The sequence below is a fragment of the Oryx dammah genome, unplaced genomic scaffold, assembly GCF_014754425.2.
Source record: "Oryx dammah isolate SB20612 unplaced genomic scaffold, SCBI_Odam_1.1 HiC_scaffold_19, whole genome shotgun sequence".
NCBI classification, from domain to species: Eukaryota; Metazoa; Chordata; class Mammalia; order Artiodactyla; family Bovidae; genus Oryx; species Oryx dammah.
In genome coordinates this window covers 58,708,293-58,736,257 of record NW_024070203.1, presented here as the reverse complement: position 1 = coordinate 58,736,257, position 27,965 = coordinate 58,708,293, and the positions used below count along the sequence as shown (strand labels likewise).

Genomic DNA, 27,965 nt, shown 5'->3' with positions numbered 1-27,965 from the left:
TGATTTGATTTTTTCCATGGACTCTTTGGCCATTTTTACGTCTTCTTTAGAAAAATATCTATTGAGAGCCTCTGTCAAATTTTTAAATTAATTATTTGTCCTTTGCTATTTAGTGGTATAAGTTCCTATATATTTTGGATATTAGCCCCTTATGTGAATATTATGGTTTGTGAAATATTTTCTCCCATTCCACAGGTTGCCTGTTTGTTTCATTGGTTATCATGCTGTTCAGATGGCTCCCTTCTTTTAGACATAACTGCCAATAGCCTCACGTGTCACCCATGCTTTTAACCCACTGGCTATGACCCAGTAAAACAGCCTTGCCAACATGTAATGAAGACTGAGACATATATTCACCCTGATGTCTATTAAAATCAGATATTCTGTTGCAGAGGAAAAAGGCAGCATAGCTCCTGGATTGAACACATAGTTGCTGTCTCACTTCACCATTTTTTCTACATGATGTCAGGCAAGAATTTTCCACTTAATATTCCTAGTCTTTAAATTAAGATACCTCCTCTTACAGCAGGATCTCACACTGTTCACCAAGAGCTTCTTTCTGAAATAACCTGTGCTTCCTGTGGCTTCCATGGTATGATATTATCTTGATTTTCCTTCAATCTCTCAGACTATTGTCAACTTTGTTATTATGGCCTTCTTTTCCTGTTTATGTCCCTTAGTATTCCTATTGCCTCTGTCCTGGGACAAGTTTTCCTTACTTCTTACTTTACCTATTTATTCTCACTGTTACACATGTGAACACATTTATTGAATACTTATGCTTTGAACTATAAGTACTTTATATTCAGAATCTCACTTAATGCTATCAACAATCCCAAAGGTTTCCCATCATGTGAAATGCTGGGCTGGATGAAGCACAAGCTGGAATCAAGATTGCCAGGAGAAATATCAATAACCTCAGATATGCAGATGACAACATGCTTATGGCAGAAAGTGAAGAGGAACTAAAAGGCCTCTTGATGAAAGTGGAAGAGGAGAGTGAAAAGGTTGGCTTAAAGCTCAACATTCAGAAAACGAAGATCATGGCATCTGGTCCCATCACTTCATGGGAAATAGATAGGGAAAAAGTGGAAACAGTGTCAGACTTTATTTTGGGGGGCTCCAAAATCACTGCAGATGGTGATTGCAGCCATGAAATTAAAAGATGCTTACTCCTTGGAAGAAAAGTTATGACCAACCTAGAGAACATATTCAAAAGCAGAGACATTACTTTGCCAACAAAGGTCCATCTAGTCCAGGCTACGGTTTTTCCAGTAGTCATGATGGGTGTGAGAGTTGGACTGTGAAGAAAGCTGAGTGCCGAAGAATTGGTGCTTTTGAACTGTGGTGCTGGAGAAGACTCTTGAGAGTCCCTTGGACTGCAAGGAGATCCAACCAGTCCATTCTAAAGGAGATCAGTCCTGGGTGTTCTTTGGAAGGAATGATGCTAAAGCTGAAACTCCATAAGTTTGGCCACCTCAAGGGAAGAGTTGACTCATTGGAAAAGCCTCTGATACTGGGAGGGATTGGGGGCAGGAGGATTAGGGGACGACAGAGGATGACATGGCTGGATGGCATCACTGACTCAATGGATATGAGTTTGAGTGAACTCCGGGAGTTGGTGATGGACAGGGAGGCCTGGCGTGCTGCAATTCATGGGGTCACAAAGAGTCAGACACAACTGAGCGACTGAACTGAACTGAACTGAAAGAACTAAAAAACTTTCTTAGAAGTGAAAAAGGAAAGTGAAAAAGTTGGCTTAAAACTCAACATCAAAAAAAGGAAGATCATGGCATCTGGTCCCATCACTTCATGCAAATAGAAGGGGAAACAATGGAAACAGTGACAGACTTTATTTTCTTGGGCTCCAAAATCACTGCAGATGGTGACTGCAGCCATGAAATTAAAAGACACTTGCTCCTTGGAAGAAAAACTATGAACAACGTGTGTGTGTGTGTGTGTGTGTGTGTGTGTGTGTGTGTTCGTCGCTCAGTTGTGTCCGACTCTTTGCGACCCTATAGATTGTAGCCCACCAGGCTCCTCTGTCCGTGGGATTCTCTAGGCAAGAATACTGGAGTGGGTTGCCATTTCCTTCTCCAGGAGATCTTCTCGACCCAGGGATTGAACCTTGGTCTCCTGCATTACAGGTGGATGCTTTACCATTTGAGCTACTAGGGAAGGCCATGAACAACTTAGACAGCATATTAAAAAGCAGAGACATTACTTTGCCAACAAACGTCCATCTAGTCAAAGCTTTGGTTTTTTCAGTAGTTATGTATGGATGTGAGAGCCGGACTATAAAGAAAGCTGAGCACCAAAGAACTGATGCTTTTGAACTATGGAGCTGGAGAAGACTCTTGAAGAGTCTCTTGGACTTCAAGGAGATCCAACTATTCTGTCCTAAAGGAAATCTTGAATATTTATTGGGAGGACTGATGCCTAAGCTGAAGCTCCAATACTGTGGCCACCTGACGCAAAGAACTGACTCACTGGAAAAGACCCTGATGCTGGGAAAGGTTGAAGGCAGGAGGAAAAGGAGATGACAGAGGATGAGATGGTTGGATGGCATCACCGACTGGATGGACATGAGTCTGAGCAAGCTCCAGAAGTTGGTGATGGACAGGAAAGTCTGGCCACAGTCCCTGGGGTCTCAAAGAGTAGGACACGACTGAGAGACTGAACTGAACTGATGGTTACTCCCATGCTTTGCATGGATGCTGATGTGATTTGTCCACAGTTGGGCAGAATATTAGTCCAGGATATCTGGTGTGTGTGAATAAAGCAAGGAGAAGTCAGAAAGAAGACAGACTGAAAATTATATATAACATAGTGCCAAAGTCAGAAAAGGGAAGGAAGTGGAAGAATTGTGTGCCATGAGAGACAGAAGTGTTAATTTTATACTTTCCGTGATCAGGAAAGCTTGTCAGATAAACGGATTTTTTAGCAGGAAACAATTGGTGGGAAATTAGTATCACGTCACAGTGAAGCTTGGAACATCAAAAACTCAAATTTCAGGTTTTCAGTTGCAAGTTGTTTGTGACGAAACACGTCGAACTACCCCCTCTGAGTCTGCCTTTTAGTTGTGAAAGGAAAGTAATACTACAAACTTCGTAGGCTCATGACAAGGCAATAATCAGCAAGTAACACGAATTCAGAGTTCTAGTAAGAATTTTAACCACTGGCTGAGACTGGGAAACGAACTGTGGGAAAGCCCACCTGCCTCCCACCCTGCACACCGCCCCCTCTGTCTGGAGTGCACCCGGTGATTGGCTGCTCAACACGTGCGACCCGACCCGCCCGCGCGTCCAGTCCAATCCCAGCCGTCCTTGAACCACAGGTTTCCAGGGACCAGCCGAGTGGGCGGACCCTGTGACGTCTGACGGCGCGTCACGTCACCGTGGCGGAAGTGGCGGCCGCTGTTTTGAAATCAGACCGCCGGAGTCTCACAAGCTCCTGCTTACGCCGAGGCCTGAGGTGGAGCAGCGTCGGGGGATATCCCCGACACCTATCCTCCAGCCCTGCTGACCTGACGCCGCTGCCGCGCCATGTCCACCCCTCCGTTGGCGGCGTCGGGGATGGCGCCCGGGCCCTTCGCTGGGCCCCAGGCCCAGCAGGCGGCCCGAGAGGTCAACACTGCATCGCTCTGCCGAATCGGGCAGGAGACGGTCCAAGACATCGTGTACCGCACCATGGAGATCTTCCAGCTCCTGAGAAACATGCAGGTGGGAAGGAGGGCAGGCCCCGCTCCGGGGCGTGCTTGGAGAAAGCGAGGTGCTTCTGAGAGGGAAGGAGCAGCTGGTTTAATTGTTACCTGGGGTCCCTCGGCGTCGATGCGGCTACCCTGGGCAATCCACGAGTATGGGGTCGCCCTCATTTACATTCAGAAGTGTTCCCCGATAAAGTGTCTGTCCCCAAGATGTGAAGGTGATGTTTTGCAGACCGGATTTCTGAAAAGGATGAAGCCACATCTAGATTCGACCAGGTTCTGTAGGCTCTAGGCGAACTCTTGTATCTTTCAAGGTAGAGGTGGGCCTCACTCCTCCACGCTCTTTGGGTTATTTTAATCTCATATTTTTCCACAGAATACTTTGTGATGGTTCAAGGAGTTGAATTCAGATTCTGCTAACCATTTTTGCTAAACAGCTTTATTTTGGTATAACTGATTCCCAATACAATGCATTTATTCAAAGTTTTGACACATGTGTACTTGTGAAACCAACCTCCATCACCCCACAGGTCCCTCTGTGGAGAAGTGAGCACATTCTCGTGTCCCTTTTAAATCTTTACTTGGCTCTCCATCCACAGGCAGTCTCTCTTTTGCTTTCTGGAATCATAGCTAGTTGGCATTTTCTAGAGTTTCATACACATGAAATCATACACTATGGTTGGCGGGGGGCGCGGATCTGGCTTCTTTCACTCAACAAATATCAATAGGTCATTTCCTTTTCATTGCTGAACAGTATTCTATTGTATGAATATATCACAATTAGTGTATCTGTTGATGGCCATTTGGTTTGTATCCACTTTGGAGCTATTATAAATAATACTTCTGAGTGTTCAGTTACAAATGTTTGTGTGAACATGTGTTTCATTTCTCTTGAGTAGGTAGATGCCTAGGCATGGAATTTCTGGGTTATGAGGGAAATGATTGATTACCATTTTAAGAAACTTTTCCAAAAGTTTCCTCGTCCTTGCCAGTAGTTGTTACTGTCTTTCTTTTTCCTTTTTTTTTTTTTTTTTTTTGGAATTATATGTCTTTCTGTTTCATCAATACTTTCTCCCAGCCTGTGGCATGTCTTTTTATTCTCTTCACATTGTCTTTTGAAGAACAGATATTTCAAATTTTGATGAAATCCAATTTATTGATTTGTCCTTTTACAGATTTTGGGTTTTGGTGCCATACCTAAGAAATCTTTGCCTAACCCAAAGATATCTTTTGTTTTCTTCTGAAGTTTTATAGTCTTAGGTTTTACATTTAGGTCTATGGTCCACATGGAGTTACTTTTTTAAAATAATGATAGATATGGATCTTTTTTTTTTTTTTGCGTTTGGATATCATGTCATTCCAGCACCATTTTCCTGTTTTACTAACCCATTTTTAAGGCTTATCTTACTACTGTGTGATGTGGATATCATTCTTGTTTTATGGATGAGGATTCTATGGCTCTGAGAGGTGAAGTGACAGAGGTGATAGTCAGTGTAGAGTAAATTTGAAACCAGACTCTTAGAACTTTCAAACTCTTATTTCAGCTGGTGCACTAAATAAGTGTTTAGTGGTGTTTTATTGCCTTTTTAAATAAAATGGTTGGGGTATTTTTCCTCTTGATTCTAGAAGTAGTACAACTGTATGGAAATATTTTAAGACCCTGTTAATAAGCCACTGTGAGATAAAAAGGGAATCCAAGAGGAGATATGAAATCTTTGGCAATTGTTTTAAAAATTTTACAGATTAAAAAAAAATTTTTTTAATTTTTTTAAAAAATTTACAGATTAAAATGTAAAATGATTAAAATACAAATTAAATGATCTCAGAATTTAGCAAATATTTATTTTTAAGCTGCTGTATTGGACTAGTAGAGCTAATAGCTAACATTTATCAAATACTTTTCTTAGTCAGGTACATTGTCATAAGAACAGTTCTAAGAAGTATTTTTATCTCTATTTTACAATTAAGGAAACTGAGACTTAAAGAAAGTAGAATTTACTCAACGTCATATATGACTGGTAGCTTTTTCTACTAACCTCTTTATTATACTAACTTGCTATCAACAGTTTATATTATGAACAGAGAGCTAATACACATCCATGACTGACAGTGAAAGAACTGAACTCTCAAAAGATACTATCAATAACTAGATTACATGTGGACATATATTCAAAGCCAATTTGTAAGGACTACAAAAACTATTTCTTTGTGCTTGTGAATTCTATGTTTTAACTCACTAAGACCCTTTGGGCCATATCATAATCAGCTGTAAATTAAGCAACAGTGTGCTCCTTAATTTATAGAAAGCTGGGAGGAGAAGTGATACAAACAAGACTACGTATAAACTATTTGTTAATATATTTTTAAGTTCAAATTTTTAAAATTATCTTCTATATTATTAATCCAGAAGCATGACGTACCATAAATACCAACTTCTGAGGTTATTTCTGAGCATTGGTTTTAGAGAAGTCCTTCTTTATTAGTTGTCCTTTACCCTCTTGACAATCTTATGGAAACTACAGACTCTCTTCTGAGAAGACTGCACATATAAAGAAACATTTTGAATAAAACTGCATGGGACTAACAAAGCACCGAAGAATTGATGCTTTTGAACTGTGGTGTTGGAGAAGACTCTTGAAAGTCCCTTGGACTGCAAGGAGATCCAACCTGTCCATTCTGAAGGAGATCAACCCTGGGATTTCTTTGGAAGGAATGATGCTAAAGCTGAAACTCCAACACTTTGGCCACCTCATGCGAAGAGTTGACTCATTGGAAAAGACTCTGATGCTGGGAGGGATTGGGGGCAGGAGGATTAGGGGACGACAGAGGATGAGATGGCTGGATGGCATCACTGACTTGATGGATGTGAGTCTGAGTGAACTCTGGGAGTTGGTGATGGACAGGGAGGCCTGGCGTGCTGCAATTCATGGGGTCACAAAGAGTCGGACTTGACTGAGCGACTCAACTGAACTGAACAGATGTCTCCCTCCAAATCACTAGAACCTAGGTTGATTCCTTGCATGAAAAAGTATTGCTTTGGTTCTATTTGTTATGCTTTAAATCTTACCTTTTTAAAAAAAGTATAAAATATATTCTGAATTCAGAAATGAAAAGGGACATTATAGTGAACATTCCTCCTCCTCTGCTACCTGTCTAACCTCTCTCCACAGTTCAGTTCAGTCACTCAGTCATGTCTGATTCTTTGTGACCCCAGGGACTGCAGCACGCCAGGCTTCCCTGTCCATCACCAATTCCCGGAGCTTGCTCAAACTCATGTGCATCCAGTCGGTGATGCCATCCAAACATCTCATCCTCTGTTGACCCCTTCTCCTCCCACCTTCAGTCTTTCCCAGCATCAGGGGAATGAGTGAGTCAGTTCTAATGAGTCAGTTCTTCACATCAGGTGACCAAAGTATTGGAGTTTCAGCTTCAGCATCAGTCCTTCCAGTGAGTATTCAGGACTGATTTCCTTTAGGATGGACTGGTTGGATTTCCATGCAGATGATCCTTGGATCATGTTTATTCAGTTCAGTTCAGTCACTCAGTCATGTCCGACTCTTTGTGACCCCATGAATTGCAGCATGCCAGGCCTCCCTGTCCATCACCAACTCCTGGAGTTCACTCAGACTCGTGTCCATCGAGTCAGTGATGCCATCCAGCCATCTCATCCTCTGTCGTCCCCTTCTCCTCCTGCCCCCAATTCCTCCCAGCATCAGAGTCTTTTCCAATGAGTCAACTCTTTCCATGAAGTGGCCAAACTTATGGAGTTTCAGCTTTAGCATCAGTCCCTCCAATGAACACCCAGGACTGGTCTCCTTTAGAATGGATTGGTTGGATCTCCTTGCAGACCAAGGGACTCGCAAGAGTCTTCTCCAACACCACAGTTCAAAAGCATCAATTCTTTGGCGCTCAGCTTTCTTCACAGTCCAACTCTCACACCCATACCTGACTACTGGAAAAACCATAGCCTTGACTAGACGGACCTTTTTTGGCAAAGCAATGTCTCTGCTTTTGAATATACTATCTAGGTTGGTCATAACTTTCCTTCCAAGGAGTAAGCGTCTTTTAATTTCATGGCTGCAATCACTATCTGCAGTGATTTTGGAGCCCCCCAAAATAAAGTCTGAGACTGCTTCCACTGTTTCCCCATCTACTTCCCATGAAGTGATGGGACCAGATGCCATGATCTTCATTTTCTGAATGTTGAGCTTTAAGCCAACCTTTTCACTCTCCTCTTTCACTTTCATGAAGGGGCTCTTTAGCTCCTCTTCACTTTGCCATAAGGGTGGTGTCATCTGCATATCTGAGGTTATTGATATTTCTCCTGGCAATCTTGATTCCAGCTGTGCCTCTTCCAGCCCAGCACAAAACTCAGCAGTGGCCACAGGACTGGAAAAGGTCAGTTTTCATTCCAATCCCAAAGAAAGGCAATGCCAAAGAATCCTCAAACTACCACACAATTGCACTCATCTCACACGCTAGTAAAGTAATGCTCAAAATTCTCCAAGCCAGGCTTCAGCAATACGTGAACCGTGAACTTCTAAAGCTGGTTTTAGAAAAGGCAGAGGACCCAGAGATCAAATTGCCAACATCCGCTGGATCATGGAAAAAGCAAGAGAGTTCCAGAAAAACATCTATTTCTGCTTTATTGACTATGCCAAAGCCTTTGACTGTGTGGATCACAATAAACTGTGGAAAATTCTGAAAGAGATGGGAATACCAGACCACCTGACCTGCCTCTTGAGAAATCTATGCAGGTCAGGAAGCAACAGTTAGAACTGGACATGGAACAACAGACTGGTTCCAAATAGGAAAAGGAGTATGTCAAGGCTGTATATTGTCACCCTACTTATTTAACTTATATGCAGAGTACATCATGAGTATCTTCTAGTCTTTATTAAATACAAAATATAGGCAAAGTATGTAGTATCTATAATGCAGGTAAAAAAAAATGTACCATAACAGTACAAAAAAAGTAGTACCATAGTAAAGGCATAGCCTGCTTCTGTATGTGAAGTGTAATTATTATATTTCTTATTGTCACCCAAACAAGAAAGCAGTGACCCTTTGAAAATTTTTTCTTATTTTTTAATGTTTTGAAAGTTCATAAATTGAAACATCATGGGAATCCCACATAGTATTGTGGAGGGTAAACTCTCAATGGTTTTGTCCTTTAAACTGTTTTCACTAATTGAGTCTTTGATACTTTAACCCTTTTCTTTGAGATATCATCTGCAGAATGTTTTAATGCTTGAAAATTTCCAAAAATCCTAATATTATAAAAACTAATTTCAAAGAATTTTAAAAGATCCAACTCCTTAAGTTATAAACCATAACATTATAGGAAATTTAGAAATGAGATGAAGAAAATTATTAAGCCTATCTTCCTATTACATCTTCTATGAACTATTACACTTTTTAATAACTATATATATATAAAACTACATATATGCCTTTCATCTTTTTTTTTCCCCTTTCCGTGTTTATGGTTTTACCTACTTGGAACAATAGTGGCTCTTATTTTCTTTCTTCTCTGAACACTGTATCAGGCTTTTTTTGATTCCTACCTCAGCTGTTTAGAAAAGGAAAAAAGGATGAAGTGAGGTTTAGAAAAGACTGGATTGATCTTCTAGCTATTAGACATTAGTTGGACTTTTGATTTTAAGTCACTTTATAATCCCTAAGATAAGTGTATGAATTAGTGATTTTAATGAAATTACCTTATATACTAGAAACCATGGTACAAACTTTGTTAATTCTAGTTTTAGGATAATTTCACAGATCAAATTGTGGGAATAAAATATTGTAAAGATGTACACAGAGAGGAAGATTTTGTAAGTTTCAGCACTGCAGAAAATGTGCATTTAGTTGTAAGTAGTAGTCAGTTTTTCCATTTACGTGTGATTTTTGTCATTTCAGTGTGTATTTTGGCTTCTTTTGGTAAAATTCCTGAATTAAAAATATGTAAGCATCCAGGACAGAGTTATGATCATAGCAGTTATTTGCAATAATTTATTAATAATTTTCAAGTACAGATTGATTTGTTACTATATATTGCCTGCTATTGATTTATTTTTAAAGTAGAACTTTTGGAGACAGCTTTATGTTTTAATGCATGCCTGCTGCTGCCGCTAAGTCACTTCAGTCGTGTCCTACTCTGTGCGACCCCACAGACGGCAGCCCACCAGGCTCTGCCATCCCTGGGATTCTCCAGGCAAGAACACTGGAGTGGGTGGCCATCCTCTCCAATGCGCGAAAGTGAAAAGTGAAAGTGAAGTCGCTCAGTTGTGTCCGACTCTTAGCGACCCCATGGACTGCAGCCGATCAGGCTACTCTGTCCATGGGATTTTCCTGGCAAGAGTACTGGAGTGGGGTGCCATTGCCTTCTCCAAATGCATGCCTAGAGCATCTTAATTATAATAGTTAAGGTATCTTGAGATTATTTTTGCAACAACGGCGGCACACTCTTCTTTTTCTTCTACTGAAAAGCCATATCTTCATTTTTTTTCCTTTTCTTCTTCTTTTTCTTAAAATTGTATTTTGAGTTGTTTGAATTCAGCTCCTGGTTGAGTTCAGCACCTTGCTGCTTTTACATTATCTTAAGTGATATTAAAATTGTGTATTCTTTTTAGTTATAATACAAAGCTGTGGTATAAATATAATCAAAAGTGAGAGGCAGGAAGCATTTCAGCTGATCAGAAAGGCTTATCACAAAGTCTTGTAGAACTGCTTGACAGTATGCTAAGGAGCTAATTAATAAATTACTGTTAAATTCTTCAAGTTGTAATTGTTTCATTGTGAGGAACAGCTGGCTTTTATGCATTGCTCAAAGATTGTTTCTGTTTATTAGCTTTGCTTAAAGAAAACCTTGATTTTCATTACTTTACGTTTTTGGGTTTTTGTCCGAGAAGCTGCCAAATGGTGTCACTTACCATACTGGAACATACCAAGACCGGTTAGCAAAACTACAGGATCATCTTCGCCAACTTTCTATTCTCTTCAGGAAGCTGAGATTGGTCTATGATAAATGCAATGAAAACTGCGGAGGGATGGATCCCATTCCAGTAGAGGCAAGTTTTAGTGGTCGAGGGAGGGTGAATGTAAGAGTCTTAGGACATTTGTAATTTTTCCCCCTTTTCTCTATTTTCACAGTATTTCCAGATTTTGATCATACTGGTTTCACTTTTGACTAGAAAAGATGAAATTGTGAGATATGTGTGTGTGTGTATATATATAGAACTGTCTTTTCATGTTGATAATTTCTTGCAGACTTTAGCATCCAGGCTGATAGTGAATTTTTGTTGTTGGGGGAGATTATCGGAGATTATCTGTGGCAACTTCTATTATTGCTCTCAGTGTCTCATTTTAATGAAATCAGTGCATGATGTCTTAGTAGACATTTTAATAGTATTGTAAAATACTTTTACAGTGGTTTTCATGTAAGTTCTTTATGGATAAAAGATTGTAACCATTTTTATCATTATTAAATTATCCTAGTAGAATCACTCTAGTTTTTAAATATATTTCTTTAAGTTTAATCTTGGGTCATAGGTATATTTTAGTTAATCAGGTATATGGTTATTTTTATAGGTGTTCCTTTCCTGTTGACAAGTGATAATCTCTGCCAGCAGAGGTAGCTGGTGGCAGGGAGTGGGGTTAGATGTTCTCTCACTCTATATAAAGAACAGTTGCTTGTCATCGGTGCTTTCTTATTTGAGTGAGCAGCATGTATGGGGTGAACAGAGAAAGAGGAAACTGCAGTACAGCCTGAAAAAAAGTGGTCAGAGGTGTGGAGGGTCAGAAATATGGTGGACTCTGATAGAGGCTGCAGAAAAGTCAAGGAAAATAAGGAATGAAAACTGTCCAGCAGATTTTGCTAGAGGAAAATTGTTGGTATATTTGGTAGGAGCTTTGGTGGAAAGATAGCAATAGAAGTCAGATCACAGTGAGCTGAAGATTAAACAGGAAGTAAGGAACTGAAGCCAAAAAGTGGATATCCATCTTTCAAGAAGCTTAGACTAAAAACAAAAGAAGAAAGCAGTAGGTGGTAGGAGGGATAGAGTTTGGGTGCCCCCCCCCCAAATGGGAGAACTTGTTTAGATGAAAATGGAAGAAAACAGTCAGGTGAGGTCAGGGGAAATAAATAATGACGTCAGGAGGGCAGAGGACTCAGTGTACAGGAATGAAGACTAAATGTATTTGAGATGAAGGACCACTGTCTGCATTTGGAGAGAGGAAAGGAAGAAAGTAGTTGTGGATGTAGGCAAATTTATATTTGTCCCAAGAATTCACAAAAGTTTGGCCAGATTGATTACTGGTTATACTACTTACCTCTGTCCTATTCCTGCATTGGTAATCTAAGGTGGGAGAGACAAGTCTCCAGTGACTCTACAAGGGGTTTCATCAAACAAATGTCATCACAAATCTATACATATTTAATTATAATTCTGCTGGAAGTTCCATTGCTATATAAACTTTTTCTCTTACAAAAAAACTTTCTCCCAAATATAAGACATCTAGAAATCTACGTAGACACTTTGATGACAAGTAAATCACAATTATATAATATATGTCCATGAAGTTCCTTTCTTTCTAGTATAGATCAAGGAAGCCTATTCTAGCCGAATGGACATAAAGTACTTAAGGGTAGGACTTGTATCTTATTTGGCATTATTTTTGCAGTGTCTCTTCACCCAGTGTCTGCCAATTAAATATTTGCTGATTGACTGAGTAGGACATTACTTAATTACATGTGACAACTAATTTTGCTAAAAGGACTGTTTTGCAAAAGAAACCCAAAAAGCAAATGTACAGAACTTATTGAAATGATATATACTTCTAATGCTTTTATTTTAGGCCATCACTTGAATTAAAATGTATTTTTGTACTGTTAAAAGTGTAAAATTGATCTTAATTGGATGTATTATCTATGCCAGTATAATTGGAAATTGTCATATCTTTGACTTTTAACTTGTGTCTGTCACTCTCAGCAACTTATTCCATATGTGGAAGAAGATGGCTCAAAAGATGACCGGGCTGGCCCACCTCGTTTTGCTAGTGAAGAGAGGCGAGAAATTGCAGAAGTCAATAAAGTGAGTTGCTAGTCTGTATGTCTTACATTTCTGAATTATTGATAAAAATTAAAAGGGAGTCTATGTAACTCAAAAACATAATTTGGACCTGAAGTTGTTTCTGTGGCAAATTTAACCTACTTAGAGTACAACCCCAAACTCAGAGGTAAACAGAAATGCCATCTAGTTAGTCAGAAGATCACAGAATTCAGGCAATAAAGCTCTTAGAAAGGCCTCATAGGTGCTCTGTCACGACCCATTTACACTTTCTTCTCCAGGCAGAATTGTAGCTCTCTAGGTTACAGCATATTTGGAGCAGCAAATGATAATACTTTACAAGTAGGAGATGTGAATGTCTCAACAGCTGAATAAGAAATTGAGAGTTACCAAAGCACTACCCCATCCCACCCTTCACCCTACAAAAGTTCCTAACTTGAATTTATTGCTGAGTACTTTCAGAAGTTCAGAAGATAATGTTCAGATAGTTCTCTTGAAACATAGGGAGATAAGGGATGTTGTCAGTCCATTCTGGGATAGAAGCATGGCTAACAAACAGCACACAAAATAAAACTACCAGTCTTGGTGCTTTACTTACAAATAAGTGCCCCCACCTCCTGCCTCACTCCTGAAATTCTTAATGCTAGTTAATAGAATTCATCAGGACATTAATTAATCTACCACAGCCAAAGAGGGTTTTCTTAGGTAGAGGAGGATGACTTAGTTTACTTATATAAGGTCTGTAGGCCAAATTGAAAAAAATTGTTTTTCCTCAGATCTAGAAGACATTTGATAGACTTAAAATGTTGCTGACTCAAAGAATGCTTAAAATTATTAATGTGATAGTCTTAAAAAAAGAACTTTAATCTCAGATATGTAGTCAACATTTTTCATAGAAATGAAATACAGAACTAGTCATATTGCTGCTGCTGCTGCTGCTGCTAAGTTGCTTCAGTCATGTCTGACTCTGTGTGACCCTATAGACGGCAGCCCACCAGGCTCCCCCATCCACGGGACTCTCCAGGCAAGAATACTGGAGTGGGTTGCCATTTCCTTCTTCAAAGCATTCATGCATGCTGAGTCGCTTCAGCTGTGTCCGACTCTGTGCTACCCCATGGACAGGAGCCCACCAGGCTCCTCTGTCCATGGGCTTCTCCAGGCAAGAATACTGGAGTGGGTTGCCATTTCCTTCTCCAGTCATATTAAAAACAGGCAGAAAATAAGATGCCTTATACTACTGTGTTTGATGCTACTTTAGAAATTATAGCCAGTGAAACAAACTTTATGAAACAAAAGTTATTATATACAAATTTGTTAAGTTTGTTAAGGTAGTACATAACATTATAGCTTAAGCTTCTGAAGCTCAAAGCAGCTCACTGATTAACAAGTAGAGGCAGTAAGTATTTGATAAAAGAGCTTAAAGATTTATACCAGTTTCCTATAATGTTATAAACCAGTTAGATTATAAGATCCTATTCACAGTTGCAACAACAAATATTAAGTAGTTAGGATTTCCATAATATATGAGACTAAACTTAATATATATAAAAGGATTGTTTTTTGGTAAAACTTTTTATGTTATATTGGAGTATAGCTGATTAACAATGTTATGATAGTTTCAGGTGAACAGCAAAGGGACTCAGCCATACTTACACATGTATCCATTCTCCCCCAAACTGCCCTCCCATTCTGGCTGCCACCTACTGTACAGCACATTTAGCAGAATTCCATGTGCTGTACAGTAGGTCCTTTTTGTTATCCATTTTAAATATAGAAGTGTATACATATCCAACACAAACTCCCTAACTGTCCCTTCCCAAGAAAAATCCCAAATAAAGAACCTAACCTTACACCTAAAATGACTAGAGAAAGATCAGATAAAACCTAATGTTAGTAGAAGGAAAGAAACCATAAAGATCACAGCAGAAATAAATGAAATAGAGACAAAGAAAACAATTGCAAAGATGAATGAAACCAAAAGCTGGTACTTTGAAAAGATAAACAGAATTCATAAACCGCTAGCCAGACTCATAAAGAAATTTTGAACAGTTGAAAAAACACATGACATTCTTACATGGGCAATAACTACTCTAAAAATGCCAGTCTTGATTATTTCATAGTTTTTTATTTATTTTTTAATTCAAAGATAATTGCTTTACAGAATAGTGTTAGTAACACTCCAAGTACAAATGTGAATTCTCTTGAAATTGCACAAAATAGTAAGATTTTAGTGCAATACCAATCAAAAAACAAATAAAAAATTGGAACTTTTTTCCTTGAGAGCATACTCAAATACATATAATAAAAAAAATTCCAGTAAGAGTAATAAAACGAACAGACTCTTTGCTTCAAAATTAAAATGTTAGATGAAGCATATTATAAAAACAATAATTAAGTGTGAAATACTGGCATAAGAACAGACTGATTCAATTCAGTTCAGTCGTTCAGTTGTGTCTGACTCTGTGACCCTGTGAACTTCAGCATGCCAGGCCTCCCTGTCCATCACTCAAACTCATATCCATTGAGTCAGTGATGCCATCCAACCATTTCATCTTCTGTCATCCCCTTCTCCTCCCACCTTCAGTCTTTTCTAGCATCAGGGTCTTTCCCAATGATTCAGTTCTTCGCATCAGGTGGCCAAAGCATTGGGAGTTTCAGCTTCAACATGAGTCCTTCCAATGAATATTCAGGGCTGATTTCCTTTAGAATGGACTGGTTGGATCTCCTTGCAGTCCAAGGGACTCTCAAGAGTCTTCTCCAACACCACAGTTCAAAAGCAGCAATTCTTCGGCGCTCAGCTTTCTTTATATTCCAACTCTAACATCCATTGGAATGAAAACTGACATTTTCCAGTCCTGTGGCCACTGCCGGGTTTTCCAAATTTGCTGGCATATTGAGTGCAGCACTTTCACAGCATCATCTTTGAGGATTTGAAATAGCTCAACTGGAATTCCATCACTTCCACTACCTCTGTTCGTAGTGATGCTTCCTAAGGCCCACTTGACTTCACATTCCAGGATGTCTGGCTCTAGGTGGGTGATCACACCATCATGGTTATCTGGGTCATGAAGATCTCTTTTGTATGGTTCTTCTGTGTATTCTTGCAACCTTTTCTTAATATCTTCTGCTTCTGTTAGGTCCATACCATTTATATCCTTTATTGAGCGCATCTCTGCATGAAATGTTCCTTTGGTATCTCTAAATTTCCTGAAGGAATAGCTAGTCTTTCCCATTCTGTTCTTTTCCTCTATTTCTTTGCATTGATCGCTGAGGAAGGCTTTCTTATCTCTCTTTGGTATTCTTTGAAACTCTGTATTCAAATGGGTATATCTTTCCTTGTCTCCTTTGCTTTTCGCTTCTCTTCTTTTCACAGCTATTTGTAAGGCCTCCTCAGACAACCATTTTGCTTTTTTGCATTTCCTTTTCTTGGGGATGGTCTTGATCCCTGTCTCCTGTACAGTGTCACGAACCTCCATCCATAGTTCAGAAAGAATGAACAGACGGAGCCAAAGCAAAAACACCATCCAGTTGTAGATGTGAATGGTGATAGAAGCAAAGTCCAATGCTATAAAGAGCAATATTGCATAGGAACCTGGAATGTTAGGTCCATGAATCAAGGCAAATTGGAAGTGGTCAAACAGGAGATGGCAAGAGTGAATATCAACATTTTAGGAATCAGGAAATTAAAATGGACTGGACTGGGTAAATTTAACTCAGATGACCATTATATCTACTACTGTGGGCAAGAATCCCTTAGAAGAAATGGAGTAGCCATCATAGTCAACAAGAGTCCAAAATGCAATACTTGGATGCAGTCTCAAAAATGACACAATGATCTCTGTTTGTTTCCAAGGCAAACCATTTAATATCACAGTAAATCAAGTCTATGCCCCAACCAGTAATGCTGAAGAAGCTGAAGTTGAATGGTTCTATGAAGACCTACAAGACCTTCTAGAACTAACACCCAAAAAAGATGTCCTTTTCATTATAGGGGACTGGAATACAAAAGTAGGAAGTCAAGAAATACTTGGAGTAACAGGCAAATATGGCCTTGGAGTACAGAACAAAGTAGGGCAAAGGCTAATAGAGTTTTGCCAAGAGAACACACCAGTCATAGCAAACACCCTCTTCCAACAACACAAGAGAAGACTCTACACATGGACATCACCAGATGGTCAATACTGAAATCAGATTGATTACATTCTTTGAAGCCAAAGGTGTAGAAGCTCTATACAGTCAGCAAAAACAAGACCAGGAGCTGACTGGCTCAGATCTTGAACTCCTTATTGCCAAATTCAGACTTAAATTGAAGAAAGTAGGGAAAACCACTACACCATTCAGGTATGACCTAAATCAAATCCCTTACAATTATACAGACAGATTAGTAAACTAATATTCAGAAAAACTGTCTTACTATTATATTAATGTATGAGAATTTAATATGACATAAGAGGGATTATGTGGAAAATTAGTCTTTAAAAATAGACACTTTGGGGGAAATTTAGCTAGTTTTTACATTACACCATGTGTCAAAATGAATTTCAGAGTTGAAGATAAGACTTGTAAAACAAAATATTAGAAAACTAAAAGAAAAATATATATAAAAACTCAGAAAAAAAAGATTTTTCTAAAATAACATTTAAGAAAATTTTATGAGGTGGACTATACATTAAGAATATGTTCAGTAAATTTAACAGTAATAAGCATAAAGAATTTACAGTAGAGATTAGGAGGGGAAACTTTTAAGTTAAATCTTGAAAAGTAAGTGGTGTTTGGTAGTCCAGAGAGATGAGACATCCATATATTAAGAAGTGTTATATGTTTCTGTTGATAATCTTATATATTAATTCACAATGGATGTGTTCTATTATTTTTCTCTGTAGTAAGGATGTTATGAAATGTATAGGTAAATAAAACACCATTGTGATGATAACTTGATTTCAGAATGCTACATGTGACTTAAATATAGTTTGTTCTCTAACCTAGAAGATACTATGATATTTTGGTGGGGCAGGGGAGAGAAAAGCTTCAGAATGAGATCATTTCTCTAAAGATATTTCATTTCACTTCCTATTTCTCTAAGTTTCTCCCCTTTTCTAATATGATTTTGAAATAGCCTATTCTATGGAGGAGTCTGGTGGGGTACAGTCCATGGGGCCGCAAAGAGTCAGACATGACTGAGTGACTTCACTTTCACTTTCTTTTCAAATAATCAGAATATAGTAATTCCTTGACAGTGTGTAATCAAAACATTCTTACTAGCTAGAATTTTGTGAATTTTAAGATAAGGATATAATTGATACAAAGCATTTGACATGTAAAAGTATTTCTCCATAGGAGGATGTAGGTCTCTTTATGGTCTCTGTCTAGGACCCACCTACCTCTTTCCTTCCCCCAGTTCTTTCAGTGTGGTTCTGTCATAATTGGGATTCAGTAAATATTCTATGTTCATATTATTATGGCACATAGATACTGTTTATTGCTAAACCACGTAGGAAACCAGAGTTATATTTCCTTGAACAATTTTTTGTTTTCCTAGAGTTAATAGTTCTGTAATTTTGAAAAATTTGGTTAGTTCTTTATGCATCTGTGGGAGCAGGTCAGTACTGTTTCCCAACTTTCCAGCATCAAATTATCAGATGACTTATAGGTTTGTTCCCCCCATTCCACCCTGCCCCCAGAATCCTCTGTCTTGCTGGGACGATCTTGCTAGGTCTGAATTGAATGCTCACTAAGCCTGGTATTCAGCTACTGTCCTGAGGCCTTTCCTTCACCTCTTCAGTTAATTTTACTATCTCCTCAGCTATCTCTCCCATCTTCCTCTTTCTTGGTTTATTTCCTCCCTTGTTTGTAAGGTTCATACATCAGTGGCTTCTTCAGGAGAAATGTAGGGAAGGGAATGGCAAACCACTTCAGTATTCTTGCCTTGAGAACCCCATGAACAGTATGAAAAGGCAAAATGATAGGATACTGAAAGACGAACTCTCCAGGTCGGTAGGTGCCCAATATGCTACTGGAGATCAGTGGAGAAATAACTCCAGAAAGAATGAAGGGATGGAGCCAAAGCAAAAAAATACCCAGTCGTGGATGTGACTGATGATAAAAGCAAGATCCAATGCTGTAAAGAGCAATATTGCATAGGAACCTGGAATGTTAGGTCCATGAATCAAGGCAAATTGGAAGTGGTCAAACAGGAGATGGCAAGAGTGAATGTCGACATTCTAGGAATCAGTGAACTAAAATGGACTGGAATGGGTGAATTTAACTCAGATGACCATTATATCTACTACTGTGGGCAAGAATCCCTTAAAAGAAATGGAGTAGCCATCATGGTCAACAAGAGAGTCCGAAATGCAGTACCTGGATGCAGTCTTAAAAATGAGAGAATGATCTCTGTTTGTTTCCAAGGCAAACCATTCAATATCATGGTAATCCAAGTCTATGCCCCAACCAGTAACACTGAAGAAGCTGAAGTTGAACGGTTCTATGAAGACCTACAAGACCTTCTAGAACTAACACCCAAAAAAGATGTCCTTTTTGTTTTAGGGGACTGGAATGCAAAAGTATAGGAAGTCAAGAAACACCTAGAGTAACAGGAAAATTTGACCTTGGAATATGGAATGAAGCAGGGCAAAGACTAATAGAGTTTTGGCAAGAGAACACACTGGTCATAGCAGCACCCTCTTCCAACAACACAAGAGAAGACCGTATACATGGACATCACCAGATGGTCAACACTGAAATCAGACTGATTATATTCTTTGCAGCCAAAGATGGAGAAGCTCTATACAGTCAGCAAAAACAAGACCGGGAGCAGACTGTGGCTCAGATCATGAACTCCTTATTGCCAAATTCAGACTTAAATTGAAGAAAGTAGGGAAAACCACTACACCATTCAGGTATGACCTAAATCAAATCCCTTATGATTATACAGTGGATTGAGAAATAGATTTAAGGGACTAGATCTGATAAGAGTGCCTGATGAACTATGGAATGAGGTTTGTGACATTGTACAGGAGACAGGGATCAAGACCATCCCCATGGAAAAGAAATGTAAAAAATGAAAATGGCTGTCTGGGGAGGGCTTACAATAGCTGTGAAAAGAAGAGAAGCAAAAAGTAAAGGAGAAAAGGAAAGATATAAGCATCTGAATGCAGAGTTCCACAGAATAGCAAGGAGAGAGAAGAAAGCCTTCCTCAGCGATCATGCAAAGAAATTGCGGAAAACAACAGAATGGGAAAGACTAGAGACCTCTTCAAGAAAATTAGAGATACCAAGGGAACATCTCATGCAAAGACAGGCTTGATAAAGGACAGAAATGGTATGGACCTAACAGAAGCAGAAGATATTAAGAAGAGGTGGCAAGAATACACAGAAGAACTGTACAAAAAAGATCTTCATGACCAAGATAATCACAATGGTGTGATCACTCACCTAGAGCCAGACATCCTGGAATGTGAAGTCAACTGGGCCTTAGGAAGCATCACTACGAACAAAGCTAGTGGAGGTGATGGAATTCCAGTTGAACTATTTCAAATCCTGAAAGGTGATGCTGTGAAAGTGCTGCACTCAATATGCCAGCAAATTTGGAAAACTCAACAGTGGCCACAGGACTGGAAAAGGTCAGTTTTCATTCCAATCCCAAAGAAAGGCAATGGAAAAGAATGTTCAAACTACCAGACAATTGCACTCATCTCACACGCTAGTAAAGTAATGCTCAAAATTCTCCAAGCCAGGCTTCAGCAATATGTGAACCGTGAACTCCCTGATGTTCAAGCTGGCTTTAGAAAAGGCAGAAGAACAAGAGATCAAATTGCCAACATCTGCTGGATCATGGAAAAAGCAAGAGAGTTCCAGAAAAACATCTATTTCTGCTTTATTGACTATGCCAAAGCCTTTGACTATGTGGATCACAATCAACTGTGGACAATTCTGAAAGAGATGGGAATACCAGACCACCTGACCTGCCTCTTGAGAAATCTGTATGCAGGTCAGGAAGCAACAGTTAGAACTGGACATGGAACAACAGACTGGTTCCAAATAAGAAAAGGACTACGTCAAGGCTGTATATTGTCACCCTGCTTATTTAACTTCTATGCAGAGTGCATCATGAAAAACGTTAGGCTGGAAGAAGCACAAGCTGGAATCAAGATTGCCGGGAGAAATATCAATCACCTCAGATATGCAGATGACACCACCCTATGGCAGAAAGTAAAGAGGAACTAAAAAGCCTCTGATGAAAGTGAAAGAGAAGAGTGAAAAAGTTGGCTTAAAGCTCAACATTCAGAAAACGAAGATCATGGCATCTGGTCCCATCACTTCATGGGAAATAGATGAGGAAACAGTGGAAACAGTGTCAGACTTTATTTTTGGGGGCTCCAAAATCACTGCAGATGTTGACTGCACCCATGAAATTAAAAGACGCTTACTCCTTGGAAGGAAATTTATGACTAACCTAGATAGCATATTCAAAAGCAGAGACATTACTTTGCCAACAAAGGTCCGTCTCGTCAAGGCTATGGTTTTTCCAGTAGTCATGTATGGGTGTGAGAGTTGGACTGTGAAGAAAGCTGAGGGTGGAATAATTGCTGCTTTTGAACTGTGGTGTTGGAGAAGACTCTTGAGAGTCCCTTGGTCTGCAAGGAGATCCAACCAGTCCATTCTAAAGGAGATCTGGGTGTTCTTTGGAAGGACTGCTGCTAAAGCTGAAACTCCAGTACTTTGGCCACCTCATGCGAAGAGTTGACTCATTGGAAAAGACTCTGATGCTGGGAGGGATTGGGGGCAGGAGGAGAAGGGGATGACAGGATGAGATGGCTGGATGGCATCACTGACTCAATGGACAAGAGTTTGGGTGAACTCTGGGAGTTGGTGATAGACAGGGAAGCCTGGCGTGCTGCAATTCATGGGGTCGCAGAGTCGGACACGACTGAGCGACTGAACCGAACTGAAGGTTTTAGTCTTTGTGTATCTGTCCAGTTGATTGTTTCACTGCATATAAAATTATATGTTGTAAATTAATTTCCCTCGGAAATTAAAATGTGTTCTTCCATAATCTCATATGGCATTTGGTAGATTTTTAAAAGTCTAGTTATAAATATTTTTAGGCTTTGTGAGACATGGTGATCCTTGTTCTGATGTAAAAACCATCCTCAGTTCACGGGCCTTACAAAAACAGGTCATGTGCCATAGTTTGTCAACCCCTGTCTGTTATGTTTTGTTGTCTTTGTAGATGGAGGATCAAAGATCTGTGGAGTGTCGGATGCTTAAACACGAGCCATTTCTATTTGGGAGTGAGGCACTAAGACACTAATCATAGGCTTTGTGAATTGGCTTTCATCATAGCAAGATTGGAAACAAGCTGGCTTTTTTCTTTGGGGGACCCTCAAGGATCATTTGCTGAGATTTTTTTCTTTAGGGCTGTTCAGAATCTTCCAGTGTCCTACATAGAGGGATAGTCTCCTGTCTTCTTGCTTTCTGTGCTGGTGGCACTGAATCCCGGAATCCCCAGCTATTTGGTTCATAAGAAACAAACCTGGTTCCCTCAAAGGGGGAGTGGGTACGGAACTCTGGAGAGGTGACTCAGTCCCGTGTTGGTGAGAAATAGGAATGAGCACTCTAGGCTTTCGCTTGTTTCTGTAGCTCTTCCCCTCCAGCTTTCATCCCCAGGCCTCACAGCAGACTTTGCGGTGGCACTTGCCTCCACTTCTCCATGGAGGATCAGCCATTCTCAGTGGCATCCTTCTGGGTGGTACAGTGGTTTCCTCCCATGTCATTTCCCATTCCTCTCATTTACTATTCCCCCTTCTATGCCCCACCTTAAAATGTGCCACCTGGCATCTACTATTGTCTCCTTTCTGATCATTTTTCTCCATGGGAATTTATAGCCTTTTCATTCCCCTCCTGCCATTTTATTAGGGTATGAGAAAAAAAAGAAACGTGTTTAGTCCACAGTGTGTACCTGCAGTAAGTTTATTTCAATACACAAAATAGTATTTCTGAAGGTTTATCTAGTTTTGGCATAAAAGCCCATATTTTAAATTCTGTTCCCATTTCTACTTCAGGCATTTGAGAACACTCTTTGATTTTGATTAAACCATTTGAATCTGTTGAATTTGCTGTTGTATGTGCTTCTGGCTTTGGGGTAAAGCTTGTTTCATTTAACATGGTATTGAACTGAAGATTATTACAAAAAGGAAAGAATCCATTAAATGTTTTAAATTAAACAGATTTAAAGCTTAGCCTTATATTTCCATTGGAAAAAAAATTGAGAGAGAAAGTATCTTCTCTTGAGTGGCGGGAGAAGTATTCATTTGATTGGCCTCATAGCTCTCTCTTACTCCTGGAAATTGTCAGTCTAATTTGAGGAAAGACTGAAGAACTAAGCGATAAACAGAGACCAAAAAAAAAAAGGGGGGGGGAGAGGCTTAACTCTGAATGACACTCTCTAGGTCCATCTGAAAAAGTTTAAAGTTTATATATATATATTTTTTAAGAGGAGAGGCCTAATATTTGGTTAACTCAAATTGAAATTCCCCTTAAAAAGGCAAAAGAGAATAAAGTTAACAGCTAAAAACCAAAGTGGATTTTTTGACCCAAAGAGGTTTTTAACTTATTCCTTAAATAAAGCATCATAAATGTGAATTAAACATAATACATATCCTATTAACCAAGTTATCATGTATAATTAGTGCTACTAATTATTTTTTCCTTTCCTCTACTTCTTCAAATTTTGTACCTCCTTTCTGGAATATAAGATTAAAATATAATTGAAAAATTATAAAACACTGAGTAAACTCATGATCAATTGATATATTTTTCTGCCTTAATGGCACACATACCTGAGTGTTTCTGTGAAAAATGTTTATTTTAAATAACCACCTTCAGATGGTAAAATGTTGGTCTAATCTAATTACGGGCTTCCCTGGTGGCTTGGTGGTAAAGAATCTGCCTGCCAGTGTAGGAGATGTGGGTTCAGTCCCTGGGTTGAGAAGATCCCCTGGAGAAGGAAATGGCAACCCGCTCTAGTATTCTTGCCTAGGGAATCCCATGGACAGGCTATAGTCCATGGGGTCACAAAAGAGTCAGACATGACTGAGCGACTAAACAACAATTTAATTACATAATTACACAGATGCTATTAAAAGTCGAAATTAATTGGTTTGATTTTTCAGCCACAGCTGCCCCTTGACCAACACAGGTTTGGATAGTGCGGGTCCACTTACATGCAGATTTTTTTCAGTAAAATACTACAGTACTACACAATCTGCAGCTGACTGAATCTGCAGATGCAGAACCATGGACACAGAGGACAGACTGCTTTGATCAATTGTCACAGCCTTTGGATGAATATTAAATTACATAGTATTACTTAGCATAAACATTTTTTTAACTACTCTACTTACACATTCACCTGTTAGTGTAACAAATTAGGCACAGCTGATGGATTTTGATAATAGCAGCTGTCAACCTCTGTTAAAATCAATCAGTGGTAAGATTGTATATATTAAATCCTGTATCATGTCATGAAAATTTATTTACAGTTTAACCACTAATAAGCATAGCTGTCAGCTTTGGTGTTGATATTTTCATGATGTGTTTTGGCCCCAGGTATTTTTTAGTTGCATGCTAATTTTTTAAAATTTAAGACTTAGTGGTCTCTTTGAGACAAACTATCCTAATGCCTTATGATATGGCATTCTTTAAATTAAAAATTTTTACTATTCCCTAAAGTTGAGTATTACCTTGAAAATATCCTACCTTTTTTTAGTTCTCTTTATTTTTTGAGTTAATGAAGATAAATTTTTTAATATCAGAATTTATATTTCCAAGTGAGTGTTCTTGAAAGTAGCATTTATTCCATTGATGAAACCATTGTGGGAATCATCTGTAACCTCTGTTTTGATACTGATTTCAAAGTCTCTTTTTAATTACTCATTAATATAATTTTATTACTTCAGTTACTTCTTAATGAATACTGAAAATGTGATCACTAAGCTTCTTTCACCAAACTTGGCCTTTCAAGAAGTTGAATACCAATAAGAATTTCTTCCTCCTCCCTTTTGGCTCCTTTCCTCCTGTTCCCTCTCTGACTCTAGATAAAATATGAACAATTTATTTAATCTCAGTTTGCTTTTTAATAAATCAAAATTAACATTTCTAGGTCTCCTTATAATGAACATGTATGACTTGATCTAGAGGTATTTTAATGTAGTGTCTTTAAAATTATCTAACTAAATGTATTACTTCCAAATGTAATATTTCCAAGAGGTCACTTAACAGTAATGATTATTATAACAACTAGTGAACACTTTGAAATTCTCTATTTTGATCTTGTTTTATCTACACAGACATTTACTACATACGATTTGAAGGAAAGATGCTTACTAAGAAGTTGATAAACTGGCCTGTTAGAGAGCCAGATCTGGAGATAACAGACACATTCCATGTGCATTCAGGGCATCCAGGAAATCTCAGTTATGAAGAAGATTCTATCAGGGCTGTGGCATCCTGTCTTCAGTTTTCAGAATTAGAAGTAGATTGCACTTCATGCTTAGAGAAATTAGTGACTTCTGCCACGTTTGAAAGATCAATTGCATTTTTATTATACTTTATATTCTCTATTGACAGTTTATGTTCTGTGCCTACCAGTAACATTTGTTGAATGCTTATGTCTACCCACTCCAGTATTCTTGCGTGGAGAATCACATGGACAGAGGAGCCTGGCGGGCTGTTGTCTATGGGGTCTCAAAGAGTCCGACACAACTGAGCAACTGACACTTTGACTTTTCACTCACTTTCACTTACTTGTATGCTAGGCTCACTGCTAACACTTGACGTGAATCAGATCTTTTACTCTCCATAAGAACCCTTATGAAATAGGTTCAGTTATTATCCCCATTTTTCTGTTGTGGAAGCTGACGCATAGAGAGATTAAGTAATATTTACTTAGTGAAGGAGCTGAGTGTAAACCCAGAGAACCCAGGCTTTAGGGCTTATGTTCTTAACCATTAAGCTACACTGCCTTCTGGAAACCTATATGCTTAAGTTTTATAATTGAACATTTAGCTTATTTTCTTTGGTGGTTTGAATGGAGGAGGAAAAGGAGGTAGGGGGCTGGAGCCATAGGCTCTGTAGGCTGAATTAGAATTTATTATGCCTTTCAGTGGATGTTTGCGGCCAGAAAAGTATTGAGACCTTCTGCCTTAAGTGCATGCTTAGTCCCTCAGTCGTGTCCAACTCTTTGGGACCCCATGGACTGTAGTCCACCAGGCTTCTCTGTCCATGAATTTTTCCAGGCAAGAATACTGGAGTGGGTTGCCATTTCCTACTCCTACTCTGCCTTAAGGAAGTGTTTAGCTTAATTTCTGTCTGGTTCATTAGAGTTCTGACTTAATGACATTTTAATCTTATATCTTCATGGTCTGTATTTCATGAAACATTTTTTGATAAATTCTTTTGTTTCTGCAGAAACTCAAACAGAAGAATCAACAGCTGAAGCAAATTATGGATCAATTACGAAATCTCATCTGGGATATAAATGCCATGTTAGCAATGAGGAACTAAACTGATATTTAAATTTCCGGCTTTACACATTACACCGTTTTTTTCCCCCTCAAGTATTTTTTCCCTTTGAAGAAGATTATTTATCAGCTTTCAGTCTAGTCACTAGAATTAAAGTTTCTATTTTTTACACTGTGGTTTTACAGTAAAGTATTCACTGGTGGTTTTTTAAAAAGCTATTGATTCTGTGAAAGACTATTGTAATACATTTTGATGAGATTTGTTTTTGGTTACTCTTCATGAATTGAATAATTGTTTTTTAAAAGCAAAAATAATTAACTTTTGTAAATAAATTTCTAAATTTGATCACTGATTGTTTTGTTCATTTCATTACCCATTTAGGAGAAAATTAAAGGTTTAAACATTCTTGCAGATGAAAATATCAAGTTCAGTCCATCTGTGGTACAAATTAAACATTAAAGTTACCATTTGAGCTCAATTTAAAAATTTTAGTTTGAGTCCCAATAAAGTCCCTTGGACTGGCAAGGGGATCCAACCAGTCAATCCTAAAGGAAATCAGTCCTGAATATTCATTGGAAGGACTGCCCTTGAAGCTGAAACTCCAATACTTTGGCCACCTGATGCGAAGAGCTGATGCATTTGAAAAGACCCTGATGTTGGGAAAGATTGAGGGCAGGAGGAGAAGGGGATGACAGAGGATGAGATGGTTGGATGGCATCACTGACTTAATAGACATGAGTTTGAGTAAACTCTGGGAGTTGGTGATGGACAGGGAAGCCTGGCATGCTGAAGTCCATGGGGTTGCAAAGAGTCGGACACAACTGAGTGGCTGAACTGAACTAAACTGAAAGTTAGAATGAAAGAACAGTTAGCTTATCTATTGCTGTAAGTAGATGAAAATTAAGATTTCTTTTATCATGGTTCTTACTTGGCATGTTCTGTCTCTAAAAGGAGAGAAAATTTTGTTGAAATGCCAACTGTGTGTTTATGTGCTACCTGCTTTAGGCCACGAAGCAATCCCCTATCTGATTTTTCAAGTATACCCTAAAGTAACCTTAAGCAAATTTTGAAAACAGTGAATTCTTAAGAGTTTAAATGACAAATTCTTTTGTAGCTTGGTAGTTGGTCTACAGTAATAAGTCCTTTATAGGTCTGCCTACAAGCAGCTGGACTCTCAGATTATAAATAGTGCATCCTCAAGAGAGTCAGATTTTCCTCAAGAAGGACTTTTTCCAGCCTGATCCAGTAGCTCCTACCCCCTGGCCTTGGTTCTGACTCAATAAATAGTGCTATTTGACTTGGTAATATATGGAGTCTCTGGAGGGTACCAAATTCCTCTGGGGAGGGACCTGCGTGGTTGAGGATGAGGGTAAAGAAGATGCTTACTTTTTAGTGTATACCCTTTGGTACCTGTGGGACTTTTCAGCATTTGCAAATACTGCCTATTCATGTTAAGTTATGCAAATGCCCACCTTTAACCAGTGGCGGAAGCACAAGCCAAAGCATGGAGACATCTTTAGACCCAACTGTACATTCGTCAGAACAAGTTCACCTGAGCAAGCACAGTCTTAGTCAAATGGGGAGCTGACTGCTCACAGTGGGAAGCACAAGAGTTAGAAAGCAGAGGTAAAAGTATAGGTGTGCTGTGTGTGCCTGATCGTCAGTCA

The 27,965-nt window shown here is 38.9% G+C and overlaps 1 protein-coding gene across 1 annotated transcript; it reads left to right on the top strand.

The window, feature by feature from the left end:
- Nucleotides 1-3,374: 3,374 nt before the first annotated feature.
- Nucleotides 3,375-26,646, top strand: MED30 (mediator complex subunit 30). The gene is made up of 4 exons (XM_040262157.1): nucleotides 3,375-3,722; nucleotides 10,618-10,776; nucleotides 12,697-12,798; nucleotides 26,245-26,646. The coding sequence occupies exons 1-4, from the start codon at nucleotides 3,546-3,548 to the stop codon at nucleotides 26,338-26,340; spliced, it is 534 nt and encodes a 177-aa protein (XP_040118091.1). The 5' UTR covers nucleotides 3,375-3,545; the 3' UTR covers nucleotides 26,341-26,646.
- The last annotated feature ends 1,319 nt before the right edge of the window (nucleotides 26,647-27,965 follow it).

Excerpts from the sequence above, each read along its gene's own strand:
- MED30 (XM_040262157.1), top strand. The coding sequence starts at position 3,546 with ATGTCCACCCCTCCGTTGGCGGCGTCGGGGATGGCGCCCGGGCCCTTC. Across the intron at positions 3,723-10,617 it reads AGCTCCTGAGAAACATGCAG|CTGCCAAATGGTGTCACTTA; the intron begins GTGGGAAGGAGG and ends TTGTCCGAGAAG. Across the intron at positions 12,799-26,244 it reads AAATTGCAGAAGTCAATAAA|AAACTCAAACAGAAGAATCA; the intron begins GTGAGTTGCTAG and ends TTGTTTCTGCAG.